Source organism: Cnephaeus nilssonii (genome assembly GCF_951640355.1).
Source record: "Cnephaeus nilssonii genome assembly, chromosome: 17".
NCBI lineage: Eukaryota > Metazoa > Chordata > Mammalia > Chiroptera > Vespertilionidae > Cnephaeus > Cnephaeus nilssonii.
This window is the reverse complement of record NC_137088.1, coordinates 2,804,871-2,832,498: the sequence shown is the minus strand read 5'-3', so window position 1 is coordinate 2,832,498 and position 27,628 is coordinate 2,804,871. Positions and strand designations below refer to the sequence as shown.

Here is a 27,628-nt window from a genome sequence, read left to right as displayed (position 1 = left end):
TGAAACAATAAAATCTTTTGCTTTATTCTGGTTCCTGGAAGCTCCAATGTGAATCTGAAAAAAGATGTAACAGAGGCAGCAGCCCGGGGCGGGGGCAGGGAACAGTCCCTGCTCCTTTGCCCTGGGAGCCAAGAGGGCAGTGAGGACAGGGCTTGGCTAGAGGCCGGGGGTCCAAGTCAGGTCCCCTGAGACCCCTGGCCCTCGCCTGGGCCCAGAAGGTGGAGGAGGAGGAGGCTGAAGAGTCTGGTCAGTTCCTTAGTGACTGCAGCACAGAGGATGGGGCCATGGGCTACTCCTCGCCTTTTTCAGGGGTACTGAGCTCTCGGGGCCACTTGGGAGCTCCCAGGGGCTCAGCCTCAGGGCTCAGCCTGGGCTCCCCCAGGGGTCCCTCGCCCTCCAGGTCCAGCTCCTCGAAGGATGAGCCGCTGGCGCCCGACTCGCTGTAGCTGTGCTCGCTGCGGGTGTCACTGTCGTCCCAGCTGCGGCCGCTCACCCCTGGGGACAGTGTGGCCGCTGACGTCTCCCGACTGCCAGGACCCACCTCCAGGCTCACAGAACTCCCATCGCTCAGCGTGTCAGCTCCTGGGGCAGGAAGAGGGAGCCAGGTTAGCCAGGACCCCGCCCCTCCTCCAGGGGACAGAGCTCGCCCACCAGCCCAGCCACTCAGCCTGCACTGCTCATGAATAATAAAGCCAGCCGGCCCAGGAGGCTCATTCCAGCTGCCCTCTGCCCCCTGCCCTGACCCGCTGCCCTGACCCGCTGCCCTGACCCGCTGCACTGACAGGGCAGAGGGAGCAAGGAGGAGGGGGGAGGGCAGGCTGCTGTGCACGCCTCTCCCTACCCCGAATTAGCCTCAGCTCCCCGCACTCCCACAAAGCCTGCCCCTCCCCGACAGTCCATTAAGGATCACTGGGCCCTGAGGTGAGAAGCCGAGGGTAGAACAAAGAGACCCAATTGATGGCCCCCTCCACCCCCATTTCAGGCTTGGAGAGAGGTTTGTCCAGCGACTGAATGTTGCCCAGAAGGCGTGAGGATGGAGACTGTCCCCCTCCCCCGATGGAGGGCCCCCAAGGAGCAGCCACATGTGGGAAGTCAGCTGGCCCTGCCTGTGGCCCCGCTGAGCCTGACTGGAGGAGGCGGCGGGCCGGAGAGCGATGGAGTCCTGAGGAACCCTCTCCTGGCTGTTTGAAGGAGGGTGCTGGGAGGAAGCTCCCCTATGTCCGGGTCACCCCAGGGGAGCCCTTACCTACCCCCACCACTGGTGGCTCCTGAGCCACAAAGCAGCGGGGACTGACCGAGAGCACTCTGCTGGCAGCCGGGAGCCTGAGACAGTGCTGCGCGGGGCTGCGGGCCAGTCCCCCCAGCCTGCTCCTCCACCCCATCTGCTCCAGGCAAGCAGCCCTTTGTCTGCCCTGCTGAGGAGCATCCCTCAATTCACCTCCCAGATCAGAGGCACTGACAGCAGCTGGGGTGGCAAGGAGGGCAAGGCTCAGGCCCACCGTGAGCGGGAGCGGGACTGAGAGGAAGCTGACAGGCCCTCTCCTGTGTGAGGGGGGCGAGGGGGGGCGGCTGCCCAACATCACAGAAGGTGAGGGGGGCCAGCGTCCCAGATCCTGTCTCCATAGTGATGGAGCCCAGAGCCAGGCGCAGCTGGGACTGCCTGGCATTTGGAACTTTGATTAAGCCTCAGCTGGAATCGAGGGTGGGGTGGGAATTTGGGGTCTGCCCTCCTCGTCCCCTTGGCCCCAGGAAAATGCCCTCTGGGCCCATGGCGGAGGTGCAGTGAGCCCTGGAGGGACCAGGCTGCTGGCCCAGCGACCTCTTCTTGCTGGGGCCCCAGTCATGGCTCCCCTGGTGCAGGCATTCAAGAGTGAGCCCAGGCCACGCCCTGATTTAGGGGTGGTTCCCTCTGACTGGGTCACGACTCCAGCCCCTCGTTTGCTCCTTAAATAATGATCAGCGCCCCAGGGCTGCAGGCCTGGAAGAAGCAGAAGAGGCGGCCCCCTTCAGTTCTCCTGTCCTTCCCAGACCCCGGCTCTCCTGGGACCAGGGCATGGAAACCTCTCCTGCTCCCGGGCTGGGCGTGGTCAGGGAAGGAGCCCAGGACTGCTGGGGCAGGGACGAAGCTGCCACCTTCACCCCAGGCCCCACCTCCTCCGCTGCCCACAGCCAACGCAGGAGATCAAATCCAATCGCCTCTCTGGAGCTGAATAATACATCAATGTAATAACAGGCACCAGCAGCTAATCACCCCTTCCCCTCCCAGCCCCCGAGGGGCCCAGCAGGGAGGCAGGCGGGACAGGCCGCGCCTTGGGCGGCCAGGCTCCCAACGTGCACTGCTATGCAAGTGTCAGGCACCTGGCAGGCAGACACCCAGAGCCGCCCTGGCCCCTGGCGTCAGGGCAGACCCTGTCAGAGGGGGGCAGACCCCTCGGCCCCCACACCAGGGAGTGGGCGGGCAGGCTGGTGGGAGGACAGGCCCAGGCGCTAGGGCGTGGGAGCGCTGGCTGTAGCCAGCTGCAGCGGGTGCCAAGCAGTTCTTCAGTACCCTGGCAGGTGGTGTTTGGGAGGGAGGCTGGGTGGGTGGGCCAAAAAACGGGGAGAGGCAGCAGAGGGGGGTCGAAGGAAGGTCAAGGCACTGCCCCTCCCTACCCTGGGACTGCCTGGGCCCGCTGACCTTGGGCCACATCCTGTGTCCACCGTCAGGGCACTGGAGCGTCTGCCAGCACTACAGGAGGGTGCGAGTGGCGCCCCAGGGAGGTAATTAAGTGGCAGATGAAGCTAACTGTGCTGGACGCAGCCCCCAGGGAGTGGACTGCCGCTCACACCCCCACCCGACAGCACAGGCCTCTCCAGGTGACCTTGGCTGCTGAAGGGACCGACAGAGGGAGTCTCCCAAAGAGGCAGTGAGGAGGGACAGCCACTCTCCTCCCAGCCTGCACCACTCCCACAGGGGCTGGACCTCCAGACCCACACGAGGCTCCACACTCAGGGCCAAGGGTCAGACCCCTGGGACACTTGGGATGTTCCCAGCAGGTCTCCTCACCCTTGGGGACAGTTCGCGGTCCTAAGAGGTCATGGCCTGGACCTGGGTCTGAGGGCTGGCCCTGGTGGGAGGGGCCGGGCACCGATCCCCTGCCCCTCTGCACGCTTTCTGGCTGCTCCTCGGCAGGGAGGAGGCGGCTGGCTCTGGGCGGGGCCGTGTCCTGGGGGCAGGAGAGCACCTGTTCCGCTGACCAACCTTGTTTCCCGAGGAGCCCCACGTGGCGCCTTTCCCGAGCGCCCCAGCCCCTCCCCCGCGACCCCGCTGCTGTGAGCCGTGTTACCCAGGGTACCCCTGTGGCCCCGGAGGGAATCAGGCAGAATCTTGTATCTGCGTTGCCAGGGGTAACACGTCTGAGTCCACACCTACATGGCCCCACATGTCTGGGAACAGCCAACTCTGCCTGTGGGTCCCGGGGGGCAGGTCTCCTTCCACCTCGGCCCAGCTTCCCCTGGACACCACAGGCAGCCCACGTGCCAAGTGAGGGCTCCCGGCAGGCCCCCCTCGCTCCCTGGCCCCTGTACCTGTGCCGTCCGTTTGGGCATCACTGGCCTCCGCAGGCCCCCGGCCTTTCCGCTCTGTCTCCTTCACCTCAGGCACATAGAAGTCTCCCTGCCGGGCCAGCGGGCACATGAAGTAGATCTGGTCTTGCTGGTAGATCTCCAGCCGAGGGTGGGCACACAGCTTCCGCTCCTTGCCAGACAGGGACAAAAGGAGGAGTGAGCCCTGCATGCCTCCTGTCCCCGAGTGGCTACTGTGCGTTCCTCTCCAGGGCTGCTCTGCCTCGGGCCCCGATCTCCCTCAAGTTCCCAACCCCACACCCCGGGGGCAGTGGTCCAGGGACCCAGGAGTCCTTGGGGCAATACCCTGGGACAAGTGCTGGGAGAGCCCAGGAGCCTGTCCCCGTGAGTCCTAGTGCAGGGCTGGGACCAGAGGCTGTTCCAGAAACACTGGTCTCAGCACGCAGCCTCACGCCTCACACCAGACAGGGGCCCACGAACCACGGCCCGAGGCGCCCAAGCCAAGGTCTGACTTGCCAGACTTTCTATCCCAGGACCCCCTGTCCTGACCTCCCCTCCACCCTGGACAATACGGAGTGACCCACAAGAGCAGGAGAGGCCAGTGCCCTGTCCTTGCAGACACGCTCCTGACAAACCCTGGACAGGGCTCCAGGCGAGCTGAGCCTAAGCCCCCCTTCCAGTCCCGTTGCCCTGCAAGTTCAGGTCCATGCCAGCCTCCGAAACCGTCAGCGGTGGTTGGCTCCCAGGCCTTCCTGCACCCGGGCCCAGAGTTCTAGCCGAGGGGGAGGAGCCAGACCCTAGGCTGGAGGGGCAGGCAGGACAAGTAGATCTAACAGCGGACATTACCCCAACTCCCCAATGGGCCCCAAGTTCTGAGACAGGCACTCCCCTCCCCTCTGCCTGGACCCAGGCCCAAGACTCCCAGCCCTCGGTGTGGGTGGAAGGGGCACAGACAGATGCCCGAGTGCCCTGAGGCGGGAACAGTCCAGGACAGGGCCAAGTGCATCCTGCTCCTGAGCCCGCCCCCTTCGTGCGATGGAGCACAATTACCGCTGAGATGACCAGAGGCTCCTGCCCTGCCACTGCTCGCCCACCCGCCTTCACAACATGGCTATTTATAGCGCCTGCCGGCTCTCGCCACGAGCTCTGAAATGAGCCTTCCACTCAGCAGTAATGAGAGACCCGGCGGCCGGCGGGCAGAAGCCACTCCAGGACTCCACTTGTCCGCCTGCTGGCCGAGCCCAGGCTGAGGAGCCCCTCCCTTAAAGCACGTGAAGGGGAGAGGGGGAGTGAAGCTGAAAGCACCGGGAAGGCCTGTGTCCTGCGTCCCCGTGCTCCAACGCAGGGTGGGACAGCCGAGCCCTGACTCCTCCAGGGTCAGTGAAGGAAAGCCATTGTTTTTGATCGTCGGAGCCAATCTTTTCTGCCGACCTGGTGCCCTCTGGGCCATCTCCCGGGCCATGCCCCGAGCTCCTCCCATCGCTGAGCACACGGATGGCTGCCTGGCTTCTCCACCCGCCCACACACTCTGCCCTGGCCCCTCAGGGGGAGCTGAGCAAGGACACTTCCGGCAGCAGGAGCGACCAGGCTTTGGGGCCCTTCCAACGCCCGCACTCGGGGTGGGCATCGGCCAAACCCGAGCCCCTCTCGGTGGAATGGGCCGTCACCAAGGCCAGGGGGGCTCCGAAGGAGGTCCCGGGCCCTTCCTGGCAGCCAGAGGGAAGCAAAGGGAAAAGGGCCCCCGGACCCAGTCAGGACACGGCCTTCCCCAGCAGCCCCATGCCCTGGGCATTCAAAGGGTCCACGGGGAGTGCCTTAGTGGCCATCAGCCACCTGGCGGCCTGGCTTTTGGGGACGCCCCTGGAGCCTGTGCCTGTGCTCACCCAGAAACTCCAAGGATAGTGGAGCCCTACCCCTGCCTACACTCGAGCCTACTTAGCTTCCCTTCAGGAAGTAACGGGGAGTTAAGAGGGAAGAGTGCTCTGTCTACCCTCCTTTCTAAGCTGGGCACCAGGGTGGGCAGCGCCAGGCAGCCACCTTTGCCACCTGCTCTGCCATCCCCCTCATTGGCAGGCAGGAGGCAGCTCTGTGGCTGCTCTGCGCATCTGCCTCCTCCGGAGAGCCGGCTCTGAAGTTGCCTGGCTGTGGACAGCCCTGTTGCCATGGAAACTGCATCCTCCATCCCTGCCGTCGCCTTCATCTCAAAGCCATTGGGGAGAACAGAGGAACCGGGGAGACAGAGGAGGGAGAGAAAACTGTGGCCTGGCCACACAGCCCCTCCTTCCCTGCCCAGCCCTCCCTCCTCACAGCATCCCACACAGGACGCACCGACTGCCCAGCCTGCCCCAGGCCTCTGGAGGGGCAGCCTCACACCCCAGCCACCCACCCCCTGGAGACCCCGGCACGCCCTGTTGGCAGGAGGTGCCGAGCTCACTGAAACCTCACTGACAGCTCAGCCCCAAGTCACTTTAACACATGCTGGGCCCGTCAACATTCAGACGCAGGGGCTTGAAGAAGGCAAAGGCACAAACTTCCAACCCAGCCCACAGGCAAGGGTCGGGCTGAGAAACGTCCCCCGGCCTCTCTGTCCCCCGAGCAGCAGCGAGTGCAGTGGCGTTGGGGACGGAGGGTGCGGGACAGGACTCGCCATAGGCCTGTCCCTACGTGATCGGGCGGAGGACGAGGCCTTTCCCTCCCCGCCTCAGGGCAGAGGGGCTGCTCAGCAGGAGCCGTGCCCGGGCGGCATGCCCACGAGCTGGTGGCCACAGGACAATCAGTGAAGGAAGGCAAGGGCAGCTGCCTCCCCTCGGCCGCCCCCGGGAGCCCTCGGAGACACACTGCCAAGAGCCAAGGACCGAGGGCAGGGCCGCGCTGGCTGGTACTGCGGGGCAAGGGCCTGAAGTCCTCCCGGCGGGGGCACCCCTTCCCACAGCCCGCCGGCCAGAGGCTCGAGGAAGCGTCACTGGGACGGGGCGCCTGCTCTGGCCACTGGCCATCTGATGAGGCCACCGCCCAGGGCAACTCACTCCCACACAGTCTCAAGGGGCCCCCAGGGGCCCCTCCAAGGTGGGAGAGATGCAGGCCGCCAGGTGCTCCCCAGCGAACAGAAAGCAGTCAGCCAATCAGGCCCGGGCGCCGCCAGGAGCTGCTGGAAACTGGACGTAGGCGTTCTAGTCCCTGAGACTCACCTCCAGGGTTCCCTCCCTCCTGGACTTCCACAAGCAGAAACAAAGGGGGACATGGGACACGGGCGGGGGGCGTTCTAGGAGACCTCACTTCCCCACCCCCCACCCCTGCACTCACACCGGCTCACTCACCAAGAACGCGGGCAGACAAGGGAAAGAGCAGTACCCCCAGGCCCCCTCGGTGCCACTGCCCAGCTACCTTGGGACACACTTCCTTGCCTCGGGGGATGCTCACCTCCTAGTTGGGGCAGGCATTCAGCCCCAACGCAGCAAAGGGGCTAACCTGGCATGCTGGGCCAGGGTTTCCTACAGGAGCCACAGTCCTCCCCTGAAGTTCTCACTGAATGAGGGGAGGGGATGGGGAGGCTGGAGGGGAGAGAGAACTACCTGAACTACCCTCATCTGATGTTCTACTTCAGCTAGGGTGGGGCAGGTGAGGGTAGATCCCACCCCCAGGCAACCTAGAAGCTAAGTCTGCTCAGAGCTAAGTGGCCTCAAATCCCCCAAAGGACGAGGCACTGGGTGCCGGCCCAGGACTGGGTCCACATCCACATCTCCTACAGGTGCTCTAGGCCCAGGAGGGGATGAGGTCTGCTCTTCCGGCTCCAGCCAATCACAGCCCCTTACCTCCTGCCCCCTGTTCAGCCTGAGCTGCCCAGTCCTACCCGTCCATCCACACCAGGCTGGACAGCTGGGCAGCCACACAGCCAGCACACAGCTGCTGCATCGCACCTGAGGTGGTGGCATCTCTGCACTGGGTGAAGTGAGGCATGCTCATTTTTAATTACACAGACACCGACGCGCACCGCCTGCACGCAGCGGTCCCTGCAAGTGGGGGCTCCGGCCCAGGAGGCCCCTTAGGCAGCTGGTCTGAATCGCACATGCAAAGTGATGCAGAGGAGGGGAGGCGTAGCAGGGCTGCTGCCGGAATGTGGCACGTTGTTATTATTCTGCCCCGGAACTCTGTCAACTTCCCCCTCCCGCACGCCCTCTCATCCCCACCGGGCCTCCCAGCAGCCTCTGGCCAAGAACCTAAACCTGTCTGGGGGCCGCCATGACAGCAGGGAGAACCTGAGAAGCGGTGGGAGCTCCCTCCCCTCTGCAGCAGGAGGGCCCAGGGCTCTGAAAGTGACAGGCAAAGGGACAGGAGTGAGAGGGCTGCCGGGGAGGGCAGAGAGAGGGCGGGAAGGGGGGCCGAGACGGAGGCAGGAGCTGGAGCCTTGGCCTAGCTGCTGACAGATGGGTGGCTTCTCTCTGGATCAATCCCCCAACTGTAAGATAAAGAGATCGAAAGAGAGGATCTCAAAAGAAGTGAGGAATTGGGAAAGATGAATAAAGCACCATTACTTAAAGATCAGGCAACTGTATACTTGAAAACCCCCAAAAGAATCAATGGAGACACTGCCCCAAACATTAAGGCCACTAAGTAACCAAAGCACAGCCTTTTCTGTGCATTAGTCGGACAGAAAAATAATGGAAGGAAGAGCTGAAGGCTCTCTTGGGACGGGTCTAGCCCCTGGGTGACCTAGAGCCTGGGAGGACTGAGAAAGGGGAGTGAGAGGGAGTGGGGCGCTCGCTGTGCCTGCTGCTGCCACTGCCTGAGACTTTTCATTTTCACCTCAGAGCCGGCAGCGTGCCATGCAATTTACACCTCTGCTCATATTCCCGCGCCCAGGTCCTGGCTTCCCGGGCAGCGGCCCATGGGAGGGCCTCAGGGGCGCTAGAGACCAGGGTGGGCTGGGGCACCGAGGAGCAGGGGAGGGCGATTCGCTCTGAGTAGGCGCAGGGGACGCCAGTCCTTAAGCACCCCAGAGCCCGTGTGGGCTGGGAAGCCATCCCCAGGCCCCGCGTCTCAGCCCTGCTCTGGCCGGGGAGCATGTGGGGGAGAGCCCCATGGGGAGCTGGGGGCGCAGTCCTGGGACCCCACCACTCTCCCTTCCAAAGGTGCGAGGGGCGCCAGGGCAGGCCCACAGCTCCCAGGACAGCTAACAGCTGCTGGGGCGGGCCTGTGCAGTCAAGGACCTGGGCCCGCCCCGCCCGGACAAGCCCACGCAACGCGGCTGACTGATTACCCAGCAGCAGGAAGGCTGCTCGGTGCAGATGGGCAGATGGAGCCGTGAAGCCAAGCACCTGGGAGCCAGAGGAACCAGAAAGTGCCAGAGAGCAAGGACAGGTGGGTGAGTGGGATGGAGAGGAGGGGAGGAGCAGAGGGGGAGAACTGGAGGGGGAGGAGGAGGCCCTGATGTCTCATCTCAGGTGGCACCTCTGACCTCTGGCCCCTCGGGAAGCCCCTCCCCAGGAGGCCCTCTCCTGCCCCTCAGCAGACAGCAGGCTCTCCTGATCCGAGGGCTCTCTGAAGGGCAGAGCTGCCCGGCTCTCGAGGGCCAGCCCAGCCTCCTTCCCGGAATCCCAAGCCTTCTGGAGAAGAGCAGAGGATTTTTCCCAAGGCCATCTGCCTGGGGAAGAGGCTCCCTTGGATTGGTAACCGCCCAGCCCACAGCACACCCAGACGAGCCTCAGCCCCCAGGGTCCTGCAGGGCTGCCAAGCGCACATACCCGAGCTGGTATTTTGAGAGTGGTAGCTCCCACGCCCGCCCCAGCAAAGGCTGGCTTTGTGCTTTCGGTCCTGGGGTAGGGGAGTGGGGAGGGGGGAAGCCAGAGAGGCTGGGGAGCAAGCTCCAGGCCTAGGCTGACAGAGCGGAGAGGCCTGGCCTCCTGTGGGTCCCCCCACATCTCAACATCCAGGGACATGGCAGGGGGTCTCCTCCTAGTTTGGGGGTGTCTGGGAGGAGAGAGTCACTGCTCCTCTCAGCTAACTTCTTACCCGCGTTCAGAGCCCGGCTGTGGCCTCTGGCTCCTCCTCCCCACCTTCCCGTGTCAGGTCCTGTTCCTCAGGCTCCTCTGCTCAGACGCCCAGACGCCACCCAGCCTCCTCTCCTGGGCCCAAACTCTTGCTCCTCCCGACTCAGGCCACAACGGGTACACAGGCCATGCCCATGTCTGTGCCTCTGCCCGGCCTGCCTTCCAGCTGGAGAACGCTACCTACCCTGCAAGGCTCAGCCCAAAGGCCACCCACCCCAAGGCTGCTTTGCTGTCCCTGTGAAGCCGCCCGTCCCTCCGCATCCACTCCTGCTGGGAAGGGCCAAGCCTGTGGCGGGGGCTCTGGGGGAGAAAGAGTCCAGGGCTCCTCACGCGGCCCCAGGTCCTGGCGCTGCCGAGTGCCCTCCTCTCTGGGCTGGGCAGGCCGGTTAGCAGGTGGCAGCACTGGCAGGTGAGCTGGCCCTGGAGCTGCAGTGAGGGAGCCGGGCACAGCTGCTTCCGCCTCACTCAGGGTGAGGACACGAGGCTTTCTGGGCGTGTCTGCTGCCAAGCCTCCCTTCATGGTGCCTGCTGGGTAGTGGGCTCTTCCTGCCCTTTGCTCCTGGCTCCCACCGCCTTCCAGACCACAGGCCAGAACCCCCGTGGGGAGCAGCATGGCCCTGGCAGCAGGCATCCAGGTGAGGAGGCCCCAACTCGAGTAAACGTTGGGGTCACCTCTCTCCACGTCTGCCACCTTTGCTGAGCTAATGTGGAAGGGCTCCAAGCTTTATTTTTAATAAGGGAAGCCCTCTCCACACCCCAGTGCAGTCCTTTTCTCCTCCAAACAAAAGCTACCAAGGTCATCTGGCCTGAATACCAGGGGCAGAGCGACGTCCTCATCCCAGTGTCCAGCCGAGGGGCACCTCAGCACAGACCCTAGGCTCCCCAGAGCAGGCTGAGAACTGTGGTCGGGGTCCCTGCCCACTTTCAACCCATGGCAGGACAACTCATCAACCCAGCTGTCCCTTTTTTGTTATTCATTTAACAAGCAGTTACTGAGCATCTTGCTGGGTGCATGCTAAACTAGGACGAGGCATATAAAGAGCTGAGCAAAGTTGGTAGCTTGTTGGAGGTGTTGGGTAAGTGGCTTTTTGCTCAACTGAAAACCTAATATGCAAATGAGGTCTGTCCGCGGCTACTGCACTCTCCAGTTCCTCTCCAACTCTACGGAGAAAGAGCCAGTGTCTGACCTCCAGGGCCTGCCGACTCCCCAGCCAACCGCCTCCCCTCGGACAATGCCCTGGGCCAGGCCCAGAGCTCAGGGACCTCCCCCACCACTCCCACACCCAGGTCCAGGCCGCTCAGTCCTGGCTGCTCCGTGTGCCTGACCTTCTCATGAAGGCGGCTCCACCCTGCGGTGGGTCTGGGGGCCTTTCCCAGTGCTCTGGGCTGACACCTGGGCCTTGTTTCCTCTGTGACCTTGCAATTTCAAGGAGGCCCAGCCCCCTCTTACAGCTACTAGGTCCCCCTCCGGGGTCAGGGAGTGCTCTCTCCAGCCCTGAGGCCACCTCCCTAGCCTCCAGTGGATGGAGCAGCCTGACAAAGCTGGCATCTTCCACAGACTGGCAGTCACGCTGCCCACAGCGCTCAGCCGAGGCCCCAGTGGTTTCCGCGAAGAAAGGCTGCGCCCCAGCCGCCCCAGCCCCTCCAGCCCCTCCAGCTTAGCCTGCCGGGCTGCCGGGCTGGGGAAGGCGGCCGAGAGCCAGGGCTGCCACACGGACCACAAAGCTGCGATCCACCCATCCTCCCAGAACCCCCCGAGACCTGACAAATGATGCTCTCTGGGCTCCTCACAGTGACCCCAGGACCCTCGCTGTCCCACGAGACCAATCCTGCCCCAGGCTCGCCCCCCTGTGACGGCCAGGGCTTCTGAGACCTCCCCGCCACCCTGCCTCCTCCTAACACAGAAACTCCTGCCATTCCACGTGAAGCACCTCCACGACCCAGCCTCAGACCCAGAGAGCAGTCCGAGAGGCGGAGAACAAGGGCGTGTGTGTGTGCTCGCTCGCTCTCTCTCTCTCTCTCTCTCTCTCTCTCACACACACACACACACATGAGCGCGCGCACGATTAAAGGCAGCCAGCTGTCAGGGCTGAGAGTCAGAAGAGCCAGAGTCTCATTAGCAGCCTCCTCTCCCTGGTCCCAGAGCAGCGGGACGAGGGCAGCGTGGGAGGGAGCCTTAGCTTCTCTCTGTCTCCTGCGCTGAGAGACACAGGACCTCCCCTGTCCACTGCGGACCGAGACCAAAACAGAGCCAGCCCTTCCGCGTCTGTCACCTGGCTTTGCTCCCCAAGACACCAGGTCAGGCTAAACCAGGGGCAGAGGAGACCTCCGCCTCCAGAACCAGCAGAGCACCTGGGCCCACCTCCCCGTGGGCAGCCGGCATCTCTCCCAGCCGGTGGCCAGGCCAAGGTGCCTCAGACACCCCCGGAGAAGCCCCTGCTCCCCCTCTCCCCGGCCTCCCTGTCCCAGGCCAGAAAGAGTCCCGCCCCCCCCTCCAGCCCCACCCGGGAGAACCAAACCCAGCGCACAGCTGACAGGCTCCCACAGGGGAGGAGGGGGCGGCACCGGCGGAGGGAGGAGGAAGAGCTTTCATCAAAGAGGTGACGTCAAAACCAGGCAACCTGTGAAGCTGTCAGGGGCCGGGGAATTTGGACAAAGGCGTCTAAAAATAAACCCGAACCAGGAAAAGGCTTTGGTGGAGGAGTTGCTCGCCACCTCGCCACATGCCACGCATCCTGCTCTGAGGTGGGGACCCAGGAAGCCTCTTCCCAGAGGTGCGGCTCCAGACTGGCCCCGAGGTGCAGGATGACACAGACAGAGCTGGGGACACCACCACCAGCCTCTCTGGGGCCTGAGAGTCCCCACCCAGGAGACGTGCTGCGGCCTTGGGCACTGACCTCTCCCTTCCTGCCCGCACCACCAGCCAGGCCCCCAGCTCCTGCCGCACCCTGACCCTCAGCCTCCGGCCCACCCCACAGGCAAGCCCACCTCCCCAGCCCCTCGGCTGCCACCCCAGCTCCCAAAGGAAACCTGTGTGCTGCCCTCCTGCGGCTCCTCTTCTTGACCACCAAGGCCACGGCCGGTCGGCCAGGCCCCATTCCCGGACTGCCCCCTCGGCCCGGCCGGTCTGAGCTTCCATTTCCATCACAGAGGCCCTGTCCCTCGGCCAAGCTGCTCTGGAGAACAAAGCCACCAGGTCCCTACAAACCCACTGAGTTCACATTCCTGCTGACTCCTCCCACACCCTCTCCTCCCCAACATCCCATTCACCCCGAGTCCCCAGTGCTCCCCAAGGACAGTGAGTATCCACCTCGTCTGCAGCTCTAGAGCCACAGCCAGCCCAAGCCCGGGCACACCAGGCTCCGGGACAGCCCCGAGCCAGGACCGGTCCCTCCGGCCCAGACCAGGTTCCTTTCCTGCGGGAACACTGCAGCGCCTCCCACAGCCTCTCTCCGCGCTCCCTCCCTGGGCTCAGAGCCCTCTCCTCCCTGCCCAAGGGCTCCTCTAGAACTGTGCCCAAGGTTACTCCTCCGAGAGGCTGTCCTGGCCACTCGGTCCACGCTGGTCCCATGCCTTTCTCACCCTGTTCTTCCCTGTGCTATGCCTCCCATTCTTGTCTGACACTTATCACTTATTACAATCTCCACACCTCTCTGTACATGCCTAGCTCATGCACAGCATCTCCCATTGTGTCCACCACAGCACCTAACACACAGACATTCAATACACACAAGCTGGATGGGTGACTAAGCAATGGCTTCCAAGCCCAAACTGGGGTCACTGCCCTAGCGCCCGAGTTCACAAAATGTTTTAGAGAAAGAAGGATGTGCAACAGGGAAAGTTAAAAAAAATCTCCTGGCGGCTGGCTCTCTGGCTTCCTCCTCTCAGACGGGTCCGCCAGCATTGCCAACAAGCAGATCGGGAACCGAAGGGGACGCGGCCCAGTCCTGGGCTCAGGAAACAGGGACATGACCCCATAAGAGGCAGGGCCAGAGTCAACACACGGACCCTGGCCTGCCAGCCACCGGGAGCCGCAGGCCCCTTGCTCCGCAGGCCTCCAGCACGATGGGGTCAGGTGGCCTGTCCATCCTTCTGAGTCTGGAGTTGGGGCTGAGCACTGAGGACGTCTCTGGTCCCAGCCACAGCTGAACTGACCAGGCCAGGTTTCTGCACGAGCTCCCTATGCTCCTAGCAGACACTCCGGTGCCCTCTCCCCAGAAAGGGAGAGGTCAGTGCCCAAGGTCTTGGGCATCGAGAAGAGATGCCAGCAGCCTCTGCCCATCTTCCCGCCCCACAGGCACCTGCCCCACAGGACCCCAGGGTGCTGCCCTCCCAGTGCTCCCTTTTCCTCCAGCTGCCAAGTCCTCCCTGGCTTCCATCCAGAGTACTGGCTGCACCCACCGCCCCCGGCACACACATTCCAGGCCTGTCTCACCTTGATGTAGGCATCCAGGGCAGGATGGACGCGGCGGGCAGCCAGCCAGATGGACAGGGCGGTGGTGTAGGGGAAGGTGGCTGTCACCACGTGGCTGGGTGCCGGGAAGGAGAACACCTTGAAGCCAAATTTCTGGTAGAGCTGGATGAGCTCCGAGGAGGGCGACTCCTCCCCTTCACTCAGAATGCTGCCCACCGCACAGCGGCACTTCTCGGGGGGCACCTGGGGAGGGAGAGCAGGGGTGTCTGTGTTGAGCAAAGGAAGAGGTCCTCAGACCTGGGTTCTGTGCCAGCTCAGGCCTGGCAGAACCACCAGCTCCAAGAGACCATGCAGCCCCAGACACCAGGATGGAGAGCACTGCTTTCTTGCTGGGACCCGTTCATGGCCCCGGCCCGTGGCATCCTCTGCAGGACTCCCCACCCCTTCCGTCATTCCTCCAGAAGCATGCCAGGCCCCGTGCTGGCTGTAGAGGGGCTGCAGGAAGCGAGAGCGCGTGGAACTGTGGGCTGATGAACTATGTGAGAGCCCTTCCCCGTTCCCTCGGGCCTCCAGGCCTCTTCTCAGCCCACACCCGGCCCAGGCCCTGCCCCTTCCCGGCTAGGCCAAAGGTGGCTGGTCCCTCCGAGTCTCTCTGGGCCCCTAAGACCAGCATTCCACTCTGCTCCCCCGTCTCCCGCCAACCCCACCAGGTGGGGTGCCTGTGTGAGTCCCTGACACTTCCTAGGCCTGACTCCAGGCCTGCAAGGCCCAGCACTTGCTTCTCCTCCTGCCACCTGAGTCTGTCCCCGCCCTCAGGCTGAGCCCCCAGAGGCACATATGTTTCTGAGTCAAAGAGACTAACCACAGACCGCGTGCTCTCAATCCCGGGTGTTCCTGGTCCCGGATGCACAGGGCCCGCTGACCCCTACATTAAACTCTACCTCCACTTGCTCCTCTCCCAGCCCGCCTTCTCAGCACCGTGAATCAGTCACCTCTTCTCGCCTCTGCCCTCCCTCCAGCCTTTCCAAGCCTGTCAACAGCCCTGGGGCCCCTCAGCTCTGCTCTGCCTTTCTACTCTGGCCACCCCAGCCTTCCCTTGGCGGCTCACTCTGCCTGGCACTTGGGCACCGACTCCAGGCTCTCACCTCTATGCAGTCCCTGGGGGTCACTCCAGCTCCCTGCGGCTCTGGTTCCTTGCTGCCCTTGAATCCCAGGGCATTAAGCCTGGCTCAGGGCTTTAGTGGCAGGAAACATGGTTTCAGTGGTCAGGACCACACCTCTGGAAAGAGGCAGGCCGGGGCGTGAGTCCTGAGTCGTGTGATTCCGGACACGTTCCTTGGTTTCCTGGAGCCCAGTCCCTTGATATCCACGTACAGAACTGTCATATTAAAGCCTATGCCTGAGGCCCGAGGCTGGGCCAGCACTCAGCAAATGCGCCATAACTGCTGTCGGTTATTAGCAGCGATGACACCGGCCAAGTAAGTGACCCTTGGCCTAGAATGCACATCCACCCAAACCTCTGAACATGTACCCCCTCCCTGCCCATCCTTCAGGTGCAAACACGCTCTCAGGGAGCCTTGGGGAGGCTCAGTGGCACCCCACCTCCCACATCAACACTTTGCTGTAAACTCTTCCCCACATCAAGTCCACTTAGCAGCAGTCACTTCTCTGGCCTGAGGCTCCTCCCACCCACCCAGGCAGAGGTGCTGGAGATCCCTGCAGTTCCAACTCTTGTCTCTAGATGGTGCCACAGCCCCACGTCACACCCTAAGAAAGACCAGAGGTTCGGCAGGGTCCATGCCTGCTGCAAAGCCCGCCTTCCCATCCCCGACCCCAGCAGCCTAGGCGGGACAAAAGAAAGATCCACCATAAGGTACATGGACATTTGGACAGGAGGTCCCTTCATCTCTCGCAACCCCTGGCCTGCCTGGGTTTGGGTCCGAGGGTCTTTCCTGGGATCACTTCAGCAGCTCAACATCCTCCTCAGTCCCCAAAAGGCACCAGAACGTCTGTGATACTCCTGCTTCGTTAGAACGCTCACGGTTTCCAACTCACCTCCAGGATGACACTCGAGCCCAGCACGCAAGGCCATCTCAGTGGCCCACACGACATTGCCCGCACACTCAACTGGCACCGTTTCTGCATCCCGAGGTGCCCGCGGGGCCCAGAGCCCAGTTGGGCAGGTGCCCACGGCATGTCTTGAGTAGCAGAAGGAGGGACAAACCCAGGCTCTGGCCCAGCTCGCCTTCCAGCCTCCTCTCCCACCACACCCCGCACAGGCCCACTCAGCACTCGTATCTGCAACTCCCTAAGCAGGCCATGCCTCCCGTGCTTCCTGCCTCTGCGTAAGCTACTTCCTCTGCCCGGAATGTCCTTCCTCGTCCGGCTCCGGAGTCCCTTCTCCTGAGAAACTCCTGCTCATCCTTTAGCTCAACTCGCCTCCTCAAAGCCTTCTATTGCTCCCCGCCCAGCAGCCCCTCCTCTGATCCCAGACGCCTGTGAGGGCCCTAGCCGGTTTGTCTCAGTGGATAGAGCATCGGCCTGTGGACTGAAGGGTCCCAGGTTCAATTCCAGTCAAGGGCACGTGCCTGGGTTGCAGGCTCGATCCCCAGTGTGGGGCGTGCAGGAGGCAGCTGACCCATGATTCTCTCTCATCAGTGATGTTTTTTCTCTCTCTCTCCCTCTCTCTTCCTCTCTGAAACCAATAAAAATAAATAAAACATAGCCAATGCCTGCGAGGGAGCAGGCCGTGTGTTGCACTGGACTGATGTTTCCCCATCTCCCCTCAACTCCAGGCCTCCAGGCAGCAGGCAGGACCCGCAAACACAGAAAGCTCTTGGGGTGCGCTCAGTGGCAGCACATGCACACACAGACCCTGCACCTGAGCAGCCTCCTCTCCCTCCACCTTGAAGGAGGAGGAACTCCTGCCCTTGCAGGTTTGGCTCAGTGGGTAGAGCGCTGGCCTGTGGACTGAAGGGTCCCGGTCAAGGGCACATGCTGGGTTGCAGGCTCGATCCCTGGTAGGGGGCGTGCAGGAGGCAGCCAATCGATGATTCTCCTCATCATTGATGTTTCTATCTCTCTCTCCCTCTCCCTTCCTCTCTGAAATCAATAAACTTATTTTTTCAAAAACGAAAAGAAAAAGGAGGAACTCCTCTCACTGGTCAGTAAAGCAGCCAATAAGGAGACGAGGCTCCTGAAACCCTGGACGTGTTTGGGGCACGGTGCTCCCTCCCTGCCTGAGCATCCCCTCAGTTCCACAAGTGAGGACACTCACTGCCCCTCGCCGGCCCTGGCAGTGACTCAGAGGCTATTCAGCAAGCTCACCTCCTGCCGAGCTGGGTCTGGGAGGAAGCTGAACCGGCACCAGCAAGGAGGCGAGACAGGCCCTAAGACCAGCTGGGAAGTGGCAGGGCTGGTCTCGGAGCAGAGGGGCTCCCTGGCTCCCAGGCCAGCCAGGCCCGCCTCCAGGGGTATGGCCACTGAGGGGTAAAGGGCTCAGAAGGTGGGAATGTCCTGATGGACAGAAACCCCACCCACCTGAGGTAGCCTGGGCTTGCCAATCCCACCTGTCTGCTCCCTTCCTCCCAGGAACAGGCATTTCTCTGGGAACCTGGGCCAGAACTAGCACCAGCGAGGAACGCACCAGGGAGAGGGAGACAGGGGAGGGGACCCAGCACTCTGGGTGAAGGGAGGCCCATTCGGAACCTGCCCTGAAAGCAAGAACAGCAGAGCCTCTCCTCTGGGCGGTGAGGCCTCCTGAGTCCTAGCATGTGAGATGGGGCCGGGGGTCCTGCCTGAAACCTAAAGCTCCCGGGCCTGGAGAGGCCGCACAGGACCCTGAGAGGCCAGAATGAAGAGAGGCTCCCTAGAGACCTCACTGCGTCTGGAAACTGGACAAGATCGATTTCTTCCAGGAACCGGGCAGGAAAATGGGGTCCTCTGGCTCAGACCACACCCAGGCCCTGGGCTCAGCGGACAGGGCCAGCCCGGGCCCACACCTGCATAACCTCACTGTCTGCCATCCCCAGGCCCAGGGGCTGCCTGACTCCCCCCTGGCTAGCCTACCCAGCCCAGAGCTGCCCCCGGGAACAAGAGCAGGAGCAGCGCCCTTCACTGGCACGGGCGCCCCCAGGGGAACAGAGCAGCCGCACCTGCCCAGGCCGGAGACTGACTCACCCTCCTGAGTGCTACCGGCCAACACACCGAGCCCCGCAGGTCCCCCGCCCTGGGCACTGTCAGGAAGGACCTGGGCAACGCAGACCCCGGGCCAGAGGAGAGGACCTGAACTTCAGGCCGAGGGGAGCGAGTCCGCAGGATGCCCAGCTCCAGAGTGGGATCCAGGTGCTTTCTGGGCACTCCCACCTAGAAGTGTGCCAGGGCATTGTTCACCCCAAGCATAACCCTAACACCAGGTGTACCTGACAAGGTGCTCACCACCCGCCCCCGCTGCTGTCTTCCACGCATCAGCTCCTTATCGAAACAGCACTGTGTCGCCCTAGCCAGTGTGGCTCAGTGGACAGAGCGTTGGCCTGCAGACTGAAGGGTCCCAGGTTCAATTCCGGTCAGGGCACATGCCCGGGTTGTAGGCTCAATCCCCAGTAGGGGGCGTGCAGGAGGCAGCTAATCCATGATTCTCTCTCATCACTGATGTTTCTCTCTCTCCCTCTCCCTTTGTCTCTGAAATCAGTAAAAATATATAAAAATAAAATAAAACAAACAGCACTGTGCAGTCGACACTGTTACCAATGCTGTTTCTGAGACCCAGAGAGCAAAGCTGTTCAGCAGAGGCCACACAGCCAGGCAGCGATGGAGTCAGGATTCGAGCTCCCGCAGACCGGCCCCGGACCTGTGCCAAACAGGCCTGTCTGTTTCACTTGGAGCCCGAGGAACAGGCCCAGGCTAGGGATGGCTTCTCCCTGCGCTGCGCCTCCTCACATGCCCCGGCGGCCTGCAGGGGGCAAGGCCCGAGGAAAGTGCGAAGTCCAAGGCACAGGCCCTCGGAGGCAGGGGTGCTAGGCACCTGCTAGGGGCTGCGGACAGGCCTTGTCCTTATTAGTCCCCTAAAAGCAGCCACGCTGAGGCAGGGATTCTCAGAGACCCAGAGGCTCGCCCAGTCACCGCTGGCAACGGGGAAGCTTGATTCAGACCCAAGAGGACAAGCCCCAAGCCCGTGCCTGCTGGACCTCGCCTCCCGCTTCCAAAGGCCGCTCTGCCGCCCTCCCAGGGCTGCCCACACCGTTACCCGGCAGCGGAGCAAAGGCCTGGACTCCTCTGAAGAAAATCATCGCAGGGTGACTGAGTAGGGCATGGCCTGGGCCCTCAGGCAACGCCAGCCCAGCCCACACTCCCACTACCCTGGTTGAGGCGTCAAACCTGGGAAATCCCACTCCCTCACCCCTTCCCAGGCTCCATGTGACCTCGGTGCCCCCTCCTCCCTCCTTCCCCCACCCCACACACAGAGGCTCTGCCGCCTCAGCCCCTGCAGACCCGGAGACCAGGCTGCCTCTCAGTGACCGGGGAGAAGGACCTTCAGTGGCAGTCTAGCTCCTAAAGGCAGAACCCAAGCGCAACCAGTTCCCCCACCCACTCCATGCCTGGGGCAAGGGCAAGCACCCCCTCCCAGGTACTGAACCAGCCGCCCCACCAGCCTCAGCCAGGCTCCCACAAGGGCAGCAGGCAGGTTGCTTAAACCCCAAACACAGCAGTGAAGGTGACAGCAGCAAAGGGGGCAGGAGGTGGACTGGAGGGCTGGGCTGGCAGACAGGACAGACCCACGGCCACAGCGACAGCAGCCCAGCCACGAGGGCCTGTCCCCGGGTCAGAGCTGGGCAGGATCAAGTGAGGTGCTCGAGGTCCTCCCAGCTCCACCCCCTGCCCCTACACCAAGGCTCCCCAGAAAGGAGGGCCATCTATGAGACTGCCAGGATCTCCCCCACTTCTTGCCACGTGCTCCCTCTTTCCTCCCCCCACCTCCACCAAGACCCTCAGGGATGGAGAACAGAATATCCATGCTCCTGCCCGTAAGAACCACTGGCTCAGACCATGCAGCCTCCTCCCATCTGGAACTCCAGGATCCAGGGCTGACTGATACGCATACATTAACCTATCTGCCTACCTACCTGCCTGCCCATCTCTAGGATGTATGTGCTCGAGCAGCCTCTGATAGGAATGTGTCCGCAGCCATCGCCATGATCTTGCCTTGATGGTGCCCTTTCCTGTGTGACTTCCTGGGCCCACAGCCAGGCCAGGTGAGGCCTGTCTGGGAACCAGCCTCCCCGTGGCCAGCTGAGGCCTGGAAGGGGCGTGGCTAGGGAGCTGTCAGTCCACACCTCAGGGGGTGGGCAGCATCCGCAGCAGGTGGCCAGCTCTCCGGGGGTCGCTCACTGCCCAACTGACTGTCAGAGCCTGAAATAGTCTCCCTCCCCCCCGCCCCCCCACGCTCACAGAGAAGCGGGCCTGGCTCCCGCTGGGCTGAGCTGGGGAGGGAGAAAGAGGGGATGGGACACTCAGACAGCTCAGCCGACAGCCCATCCCTTCCTTCCCTGAACCACAATATGCAGGGCCCCAAGCTAGCCACTGCTGGGGCGGGGGGGGGGGGGGGGGGCGCCCAGGAGCAGAAAGCTTGGGTTCCCAGGCTCCCTCAGGACTGGATGGGGCCTCTCGTCCAAGCTCCCCTGACACCCTCCACCGAGAGGGCCTGAGGGCGGGGCTCCTTGGTCCCCATGGTGCCCCAGTGCCCAGCAGGTGGCACAATATCTGTTGGTTAGAAAAAAGTCTGAGTGACCTGAGTGAGAGAAGCACCTCAGCTCCTGCTACCTGCTCTGCAGTCTCCTCTAAGCATCAGCAGTGGGGGCCTGTGGCCCCAGGTCCTACAACAGCCATGAACTCCTAGAGGTCTGGGGTTCCCTGAAGCTTGTAGGATCTCTGCCGGCTCCCGGAGTAGGTGGGGACTAAGCATCCCTGACACATCCAGGTGACAGGATGTGACCCAACTCTGAATGGGGACGCAGGTATCCTAGAGTGACCCAGGACTGGGAGGGGCAGGACCAGAGGGGCCACTCTGACCTATACGCTCATCCTCTGTCCTGGCCAAATGTCCAGTTGGGCCATGGTTTAGGCCTGGATCACCAGGACTCGGCCTAACCGCGCAGAACACCTAATTAGCATGTCTTTTCCACCCTTTTTATTGTTGCTGTCAAATATCTGTTGAGGGCCAGGTGCTGGGGTGAATGCCTCACCTGTGCCACTTACTTTATCCCTCGCCAGCCTACCTATGAAGGCAGGGATTTTAACACTCCCCTGCGGATGAGGAAATGGAGACTCAGAGAGGTTATGTAAATGCCCAAGATCACACAGCAGGAGTGAAGAGATGGAACCAGAATCCTGAAATGCTGGCCTCAAAGCTATTTTCCCAGGCCATGGTCCCCAAACTGGCACCCAAGTCAGGCAGTACCCAGCTAACCCTGGCGGCCCACAGGGTCTACCACACTTCCGGGAGAGCTGTATGGTGGGCTGCCTGGAAGCAGGGCTGGGTCAGGAGGCTATGTGGAGAGTGCCACGTGCCAGGGTTCTCCTATCTCACTTTTCCCTGGACCAGCCTCGAGCACAGACCCAGGTAACCTGCAGCCTGGGCCACTTCCCCTCCTGGAATGAGCCCCTCCGACCCGAGGCAATGTGCTGCTCCGGGAACAGGTGGGCAAGCCCATGAGGAAAGAGGAAGCCACAGGACGCTCCTCCCTCCCGCTGAGGCCTTACCGAGGCCAGGTGTGGAAGGAGGGGCAGGGACTTACCCAAGAGAGGCTCCTGCAGGGTGGGGGTCGGGCACCCTGCCCAGGAGCTTTCCACGGGCCTGCCCCACTCACTTGGGTCCCAGTGCTTTTGACTCCCACTGACTGCCGTCACCCAGCTGTGTGACCTCAAAACCTTAATGTCTACTCATCCCTCCACCAGCTTATGTCACCTCTCACCAGAGACCAGCCCAATACCCTCCGTGGCCTCTCGGCCTCATCTCCTTCCTTCCTCCACCTGCCACCCAGCAGCTTCCTAAATCGCAGATGGCAAATGGTGCTGCACCTCTCCTCGCACTGCCTGGCCCAGCGGACCCTGCTACCTCTTTCTCCCCTCCCCACCTGTGTCCTGCCACGCTTCCCGGTCACCCTGCGTCTGCCGGCCCTGGCTGTTGCGGTTCCCTTGGCCACGAGGCCCTTCCCGGCAGAGCAAAATCCCGCTCGGGCAGAAGGCCCAGCTGAAACCTAGCGCCTCGCTGGGCCTCCCTGGCAGACGTGAGGCACCTCCTCCAAACCCACAGCTCAGAGTTCTGTGGGCACCGAGCACAGCGCCTTGTTGGAGATTCATTTGTGTGAACCTGACTTGCCGACCGCAGGAAGCTTCCTGAGGGCGGGGCCCCGTCTGTCTGCGCATCTCCGGGGTGCGGGTGTGAGCAGGAGCAGGCACAGAGAGCGCCAGCACACCCTTGTTTTGACTGAGTGCCCCAGTGAGGCCTGGTCAGGAGACAATGGGTAGGCTGTGGGCCTTGCCCACGTGAGCTCTCCAGGCAAGGAAACCAGAGCCGGGGATTCCAAATGCCCGGTCTGCCAAGGCTCAGAGCTGGAGGCTGAGGAACCCTTCGCAGGGCTGCCAGCTGTGAGCACCGCCCCTGGCATTGCAGGAGACCACATTGGTGAGCCCTGACTCACCGCAGGCTGTAAGTACAGCTGGACGCCCACAGGGTGCCAGTGATGCCGGCTTAGTCTCCGACCCCAGCATCTCAGACATTCTGGGCAGCTCACTTGGCTCCACTTGCCCCCAAGGCCCTCTCCAAACCAGGCAGCTTGACATCCCAAGCGATGCCTTATAAACAGGTCAGGGGCCGCCAGGATGACGGGGGTGGGGAGTGGGATTCCAAGTCCCATGCCCAGAGCCTATCCCCTCAGCCCTTGAGAACCTGGCACCACAGCAGGAGAGCTGAAAAAGGGAAGGCACAGAAATACCAGGACATGACCCCAAACGGAGGGCAGGATCTGAAGGCCTGGCCTTAGAGCACTGGCCGCAAACGGGGGTGAGAGAAGGGGGGACAACAAGGGAGGAGGCAGCGGACGAAAGCCTGGCTAGGGCCTCCTAGTGGTACGGTCCCCTGCACTCCGAGGCCCATAGGTAGCCAGGAGCCAGGGGAATGGGACCTGGGCAAGAGGAAACCAGCACACACTCCTAGAAGGGAACCGAAGTCCAGGCTAAATCTGGAGGGAGCTTTGAGCTCAGAGAGGAGGGGTTTGCAGGGCCAACTCGAAGATTTTTTCACCACTTCTTTAAGACACTAAAATGCCCCTCCCCCAACAAGCCCTGCCCCACGCCCGTCCACAGGGCAGAAGGCTCCTTACCATGTGCGGGTTGTCATAGTAGACGGCGATGGAGCGGAGCCTGGGGCAGACACTGCAGCTCTCGGTGAAAAGCCGCCCCGTCTCGCTGTAGGGCCCCACGTGGAACTTGTAGGCCACAGTGACATTGCGGAAGCGGGGAGAGCCGGCGCTCACTGCCACCCCGGCCAGCAGCCCTGAGTACCTGGCGAAGGCCAGCAGGGTCAGCAGCAGCAGCAGAGTCAGCCCCCCAATGAGGCCCAGCAGCAGCAGGTCCGACATGGCTCTGTGCCCCCGACGCCGCACCCCAAGGCAGCTGCAAAGGAGACAGGAGAGAGAGGCTGGCAGCCTGCTCTGACCAGTGTGCCCACCTGCCCGCCAGCCTGTTCTGGCCCAACCCCAGCCCTGCCTTGGGTGCTCTGACCCAGGAGGAGGAGTGGCCAGAGGTGTTTACACATGGAGTGACCTAGAAGGGAGCTACAAAGGATGACTGAAGCCACAAGCCTCCTTATTTCTTAACCACAATCACTGAGGCTCTCGGGGCAGCTGTGCCTGACAGCTGGCAGCCTTGGTCATACCTGGGGAGACTGAGTCATAGAGGGCCCACGAGTGAGTCAGCCGGGGACATACTCCCAGCCCTGACCAGCCTCGCCTGAGATGGACCAGACCTCAGCCAGCCTGCCCTTCCCCCACATGGCCTCTTCCTTCCCCCAGCAAAGCCACACTACCTGACCAGCCTCCCCAAGCCTCATGGACCACTGCCAGACAGAGGACAAGCGAGTGCCAGGGGCCAAACACTTATTAACAAACAGGGAAACCATGAGGAACAAACCCGGGGGAGGGGGGGGCGGGGGGAGGGATGTGCCACAGAAAGAGACTCTGATAGGAAATTCTCCTTGGCTAAGCACATCTGGCCTGAGGAATCTTGCTATCCAGCAAGCTCGCCCATCCAGAACCAGAGGACACCAGATCAAAACAACCAAAATCCAGGCTACGCTTCCCAGGCTTGAGCCGCCAGTGCTAACAAGCTTCAGCCCACTTCTTCAGCCCATAGATTAGAAGCCGCGAGGAGGAGGAAAAGGCTGCTGGAAGTGGAGACACACAACAGGGAGAAGCAACAGTTACTGGTCCCTGGCCGGAGCGGTTCATCCCATGGAGGAGGAGTGCTGGCCTGTGGTGGGGGGGGGGGGGGAGGGGGGGTCCACATCTGGGGTCCCTGTCCCTTCCCACCCCAACATCTCCAAGTGTTTAGAATTTAATTTTTATGGTTCCGATCTCCTGTACCAGGTAGTTCATAGAAAGGCATCTTGGGATGGGGTGTGTGTGTGGGGGGGGGGGTGTCTTTTTTCATTTTTGTGTGTATGTCATTTATCTGACAATTCTCCCTCCTCCCCACTGGCCTTTCCCCATTCCTCCTAGTCCTACAATACAAACAATAAAGACATTCATTTCAGGGGGAGCAAACTATCCAGGAACAGGCCCAGGGGCACCCCAGAAGCTGGTGTGTGAGCCCTTCAAGGCAGACTGGCCAGCCCGACACCCCGCTGGGGCAGAGTCCTAACCCTCATGTTGAACGGAGTGGCCTGGGGGGGTGGGGGCGGGGGGGGGGTGTGTCACAGCACCGAGAAGACTGTTTAAAGAGGAAGGGAAGCATGTGACCCCACATATTTAAAATTTCAAAGTTTTGGGCGCGCTGAAAGTCAACACTTCAACCCAATGGAAAACTCAGCTCTATGGAATAATTTGCTCCCTGTGGGTTCTGTGTGTCAAACCTTTTGCTGAAACGCTGTCTTGGGAGTCAGCGTGCACACAGGACCTGCCTCCCTCACAGAGAAGCACAGCGAACGTCTAAGCCCCCGGTGTCCTGACGCTGCGGAGTCTCCCATGGGTGCTCGCACCCACCGGGGTCCTGCCCCCACAGCCGCGCTGTCTTTGGGACGCCATTCCCTGTCCTGTTCAACTGGCCCCTGGTCAGATTGCTCCTCGGTTTTCTTTGACGATGATGATGATGGATTGTCCACTAAGTACTGAACGTGAGGCCAGGCCCTGTCTAAATGTTAAAACGCAGCTACTTCCTGAGTCCTCAGAACAAGGCAGGGACGGGTTAGGCAGTCAGTGCTTAGAGAGGAAGAGACTTGCCCGAGGTCACACAGGTACCCAACAGACCTGGACCACAATGCAGGCAGAGGGCGGCCCGCAGCCTCATTCCTCCTTTTCCACTTTCCCTCTCCTCCCTGGTCACAGCATTTCCAGGAGAGCCCAGCGTTTCACCCTCACTGGGCATCTCCGAAGCCCAGGCTCTCGGCCGGCCGGGCGCTCTGGGTCTCCTCTCCCAGCTGCCTGGGGAGTGACCAGCCCCTGTCTGACCTCCCCTCGGGGCTGCACACTCCCTGTCCCCTCCAAACAACTTAGTTCCCACCTTTCTCTTCCTCTCACCTCCTGAAGGCTCCGAAAGGGGGGAAATAAGCCTGAGGGCCCTGAGCTTCCATCAGCAGGGGAAGGGAAGGCGGGGGAGCAAAGTGAGGCCCCCACCCCGGGGCGCGGGGCGGACCGAGAAGGGCAGGGCTGGGGGGCTCACCTGGAAAGCCAGGCTCCCTTTCAGCAACTCATGGCACTCAGCGCGGCTGGGACCCAGTGCTCCAGGCGCTCCAGTGCTGGGGGCAGAGAGAGAAGGACCGCTGAGCCGGAAGGCAAAGCCCCCGGGGGCCTCCAGGAGAACCGCGCCCCCCATCACAAGGCTGCGACCTCACCACCACGTCCCCTCGGGGAAATGAGAAGCCCAACTCGGCCTCACAGAGTCCCCTGCGCCAGGGCCCGCTCCGGCCCCAGTTCTTGGAGAGCCGCCTGCCTTCTGGGAGGGCTCCAGCCCCGCGCCCGGCCCCGGAACAGCTCCTGCCGCTGACCCCGGGCAGGCTGGGCCCCGCCCGAGCCGCTGGGGTGGTCGCCTCCCCGGGGCCGGGTGCCCAGGCGGCTGTGCCGCGCCGGCTTCCTGGAGCCGCTCACGTGCGGCGCGCTGGCCCTTAAAGGGCCCCGCCGTGGGCGCGGGCGGGCCGGGCTGCGAGGGCCTCCCGCTCCGGGCGCCCCCTGGGCCCCGCCCCTCTCTCCTCAGCCACGACCTCAGGGGACCCCAGGCACCTCCCTAACTTAAGGGGCGCTAAAGTTTGCAGCCAGGCGGCGGGCTCGGGAGACAGGGCGGAGTTCCAGTGCGGCTCCTGCCTCCGTCCGCCGCCCCACCCCTCGCGCTCAGCTGCCTCGGGACGGGCCCGCACCGTAGCCGAGACCGGGCCGGCCGGGGGCGCAGGGCTGGCCCAAGGTCGCGTTCGGGCCCTCGGACCCGGCCGGGGCCAGTGGTCAGGGAGTCGAGGTGCCAAGAGCGGCCTGGGCCGCGGGGGTCACGGAGCGGGCCGCGCCCGGGCAGACGGAGGTGCCAGGCCCCCGGCGCGCGGGAGGCGGCCCGGCGGGAACGCGCTCCTCCGGCCCGGCCTCACCTCAGCGGCCACCCGCCGCGGACGCCGACGCGCAGGCGGCTCCGGGTTCGGTCGCGGAGCCTGCGCGCGCCCGCCTCGCACGCTCGCTCCGCCCCCTCTCGCGGCGGGACGTGGCCGTGGTCGTGGGCGCGTGCGCGCGGGGCCCGGAGGGCGGCGGCCTGCCCCTCCGCGTCTCCATGGCAACGAGCGTGCGTCTGTCCTCGGGAGCTGTCAGGGGGCGGGGCGCACGGGCACCTTCTTGCCTCCCGCCCACCGCGAGGTTGGCGAGGGTGCGGCCCGAGCAGCCCTGGGCCTCTGGGTTGGCGAGGGCACCGAGACAGCGCGGCCCCAGGCGCGAAGGGAAGGCTGCCGGGTGGGCCGCGATGGGGCGCCAGGCTGGGGTCCGGGAAGCCGGCGCCAGAGAGGAGCGTTTGACGGGGTTTCTGGCATTTCTGCGGTCCGTGGTCCTGCCACTTTCTCCCACTGAGGCTTCGCGACAGACCTGGGACCAGAGCAAGGCAGGGCCACTTGCTCCCGTCTTAGAGCGGAGTGAACTGAGGCCCAACCTGAGCGCAAGGAAGTGGAGCCAAGCTCCGGACAGCACACAGATCAGCTTCCTGCCTCCAGCTCCACCGCTCTCCACCCGCCACCCAAAGCACGGGCGGGACCGGTCACCCAGCCACCATGCCAGGACAGTCCTAGGGGCTGCGGATACCGAGGGAACAAAAAACCAAGGCCCCACCCCCCGGGGAGCTCGCCAGGGCCACGCCCCCTCCTCAG

At 63.0% G+C, this 27,628-nt stretch overlaps 1 protein-coding gene across 3 annotated transcripts; it reads right to left on the bottom strand.

Moving 5' to 3' along the window:
* TEX264 (testis expressed 264, ER-phagy receptor) lies at positions 1 to 26,992 on the bottom strand. 3 transcript variants are annotated; one of them, XM_079795249.1, is made up of 6 exons: positions 26,870 to 26,992; positions 25,960 to 26,035; positions 23,406 to 23,697; positions 14,047 to 14,268; positions 3,568 to 3,736; positions 1 to 582 (listed from the first exon to the last, which is right to left on the bottom strand). In XM_079795249.1, exons 3-6 carry the CDS (start codon positions 23,661 to 23,663, stop codon positions 290 to 292), a joined length of 942 nt encoding a protein of 313 aa, XP_079651375.1. In that variant the 5' UTR covers positions 23,664 to 23,697; positions 25,960 to 26,035; positions 26,870 to 26,992; the 3' UTR covers positions 1 to 289. The 3 variants fall into 3 exon arrangements, with proteins under 3 accessions (XP_079651375.1, XP_079651376.1, XP_079651377.1); XM_079795250.1 differs by lacking the exon at positions 26,870 to 26,992 and adding an exon at positions 26,651 to 26,775; XM_079795251.1 differs by lacking the exon at positions 25,960 to 26,035 and having other exon boundaries at positions 26,870 to 26,969.
* Between the last annotated feature and the right edge of the window lie 636 nt (positions 26,993 to 27,628).

Bases quoted from the DNA above. Each gene is read 5' to 3' on its own strand.
- TEX264 (XM_079795249.1), bottom strand. From the start codon at position 23,663: ATGTCGGACCTGCTGCTGCTGGGCCTCATTGGGGGGCTGACTCTGCTG. The intron at 14,269-23,405 runs GTAAGGAGCCTT...CTCCCTCCCCAG, and splicing joins ACTATGACAACCCGCACATG to GTGCCCCCCGAGAAGTGCCG. The intron at 3,737-14,046 runs GTGAGACAGGCC...CTGTCTGGCAAG, and splicing joins CCCTGGATGCCTACATCAAG to GAGCGGAAGCTGTGTGCCCA.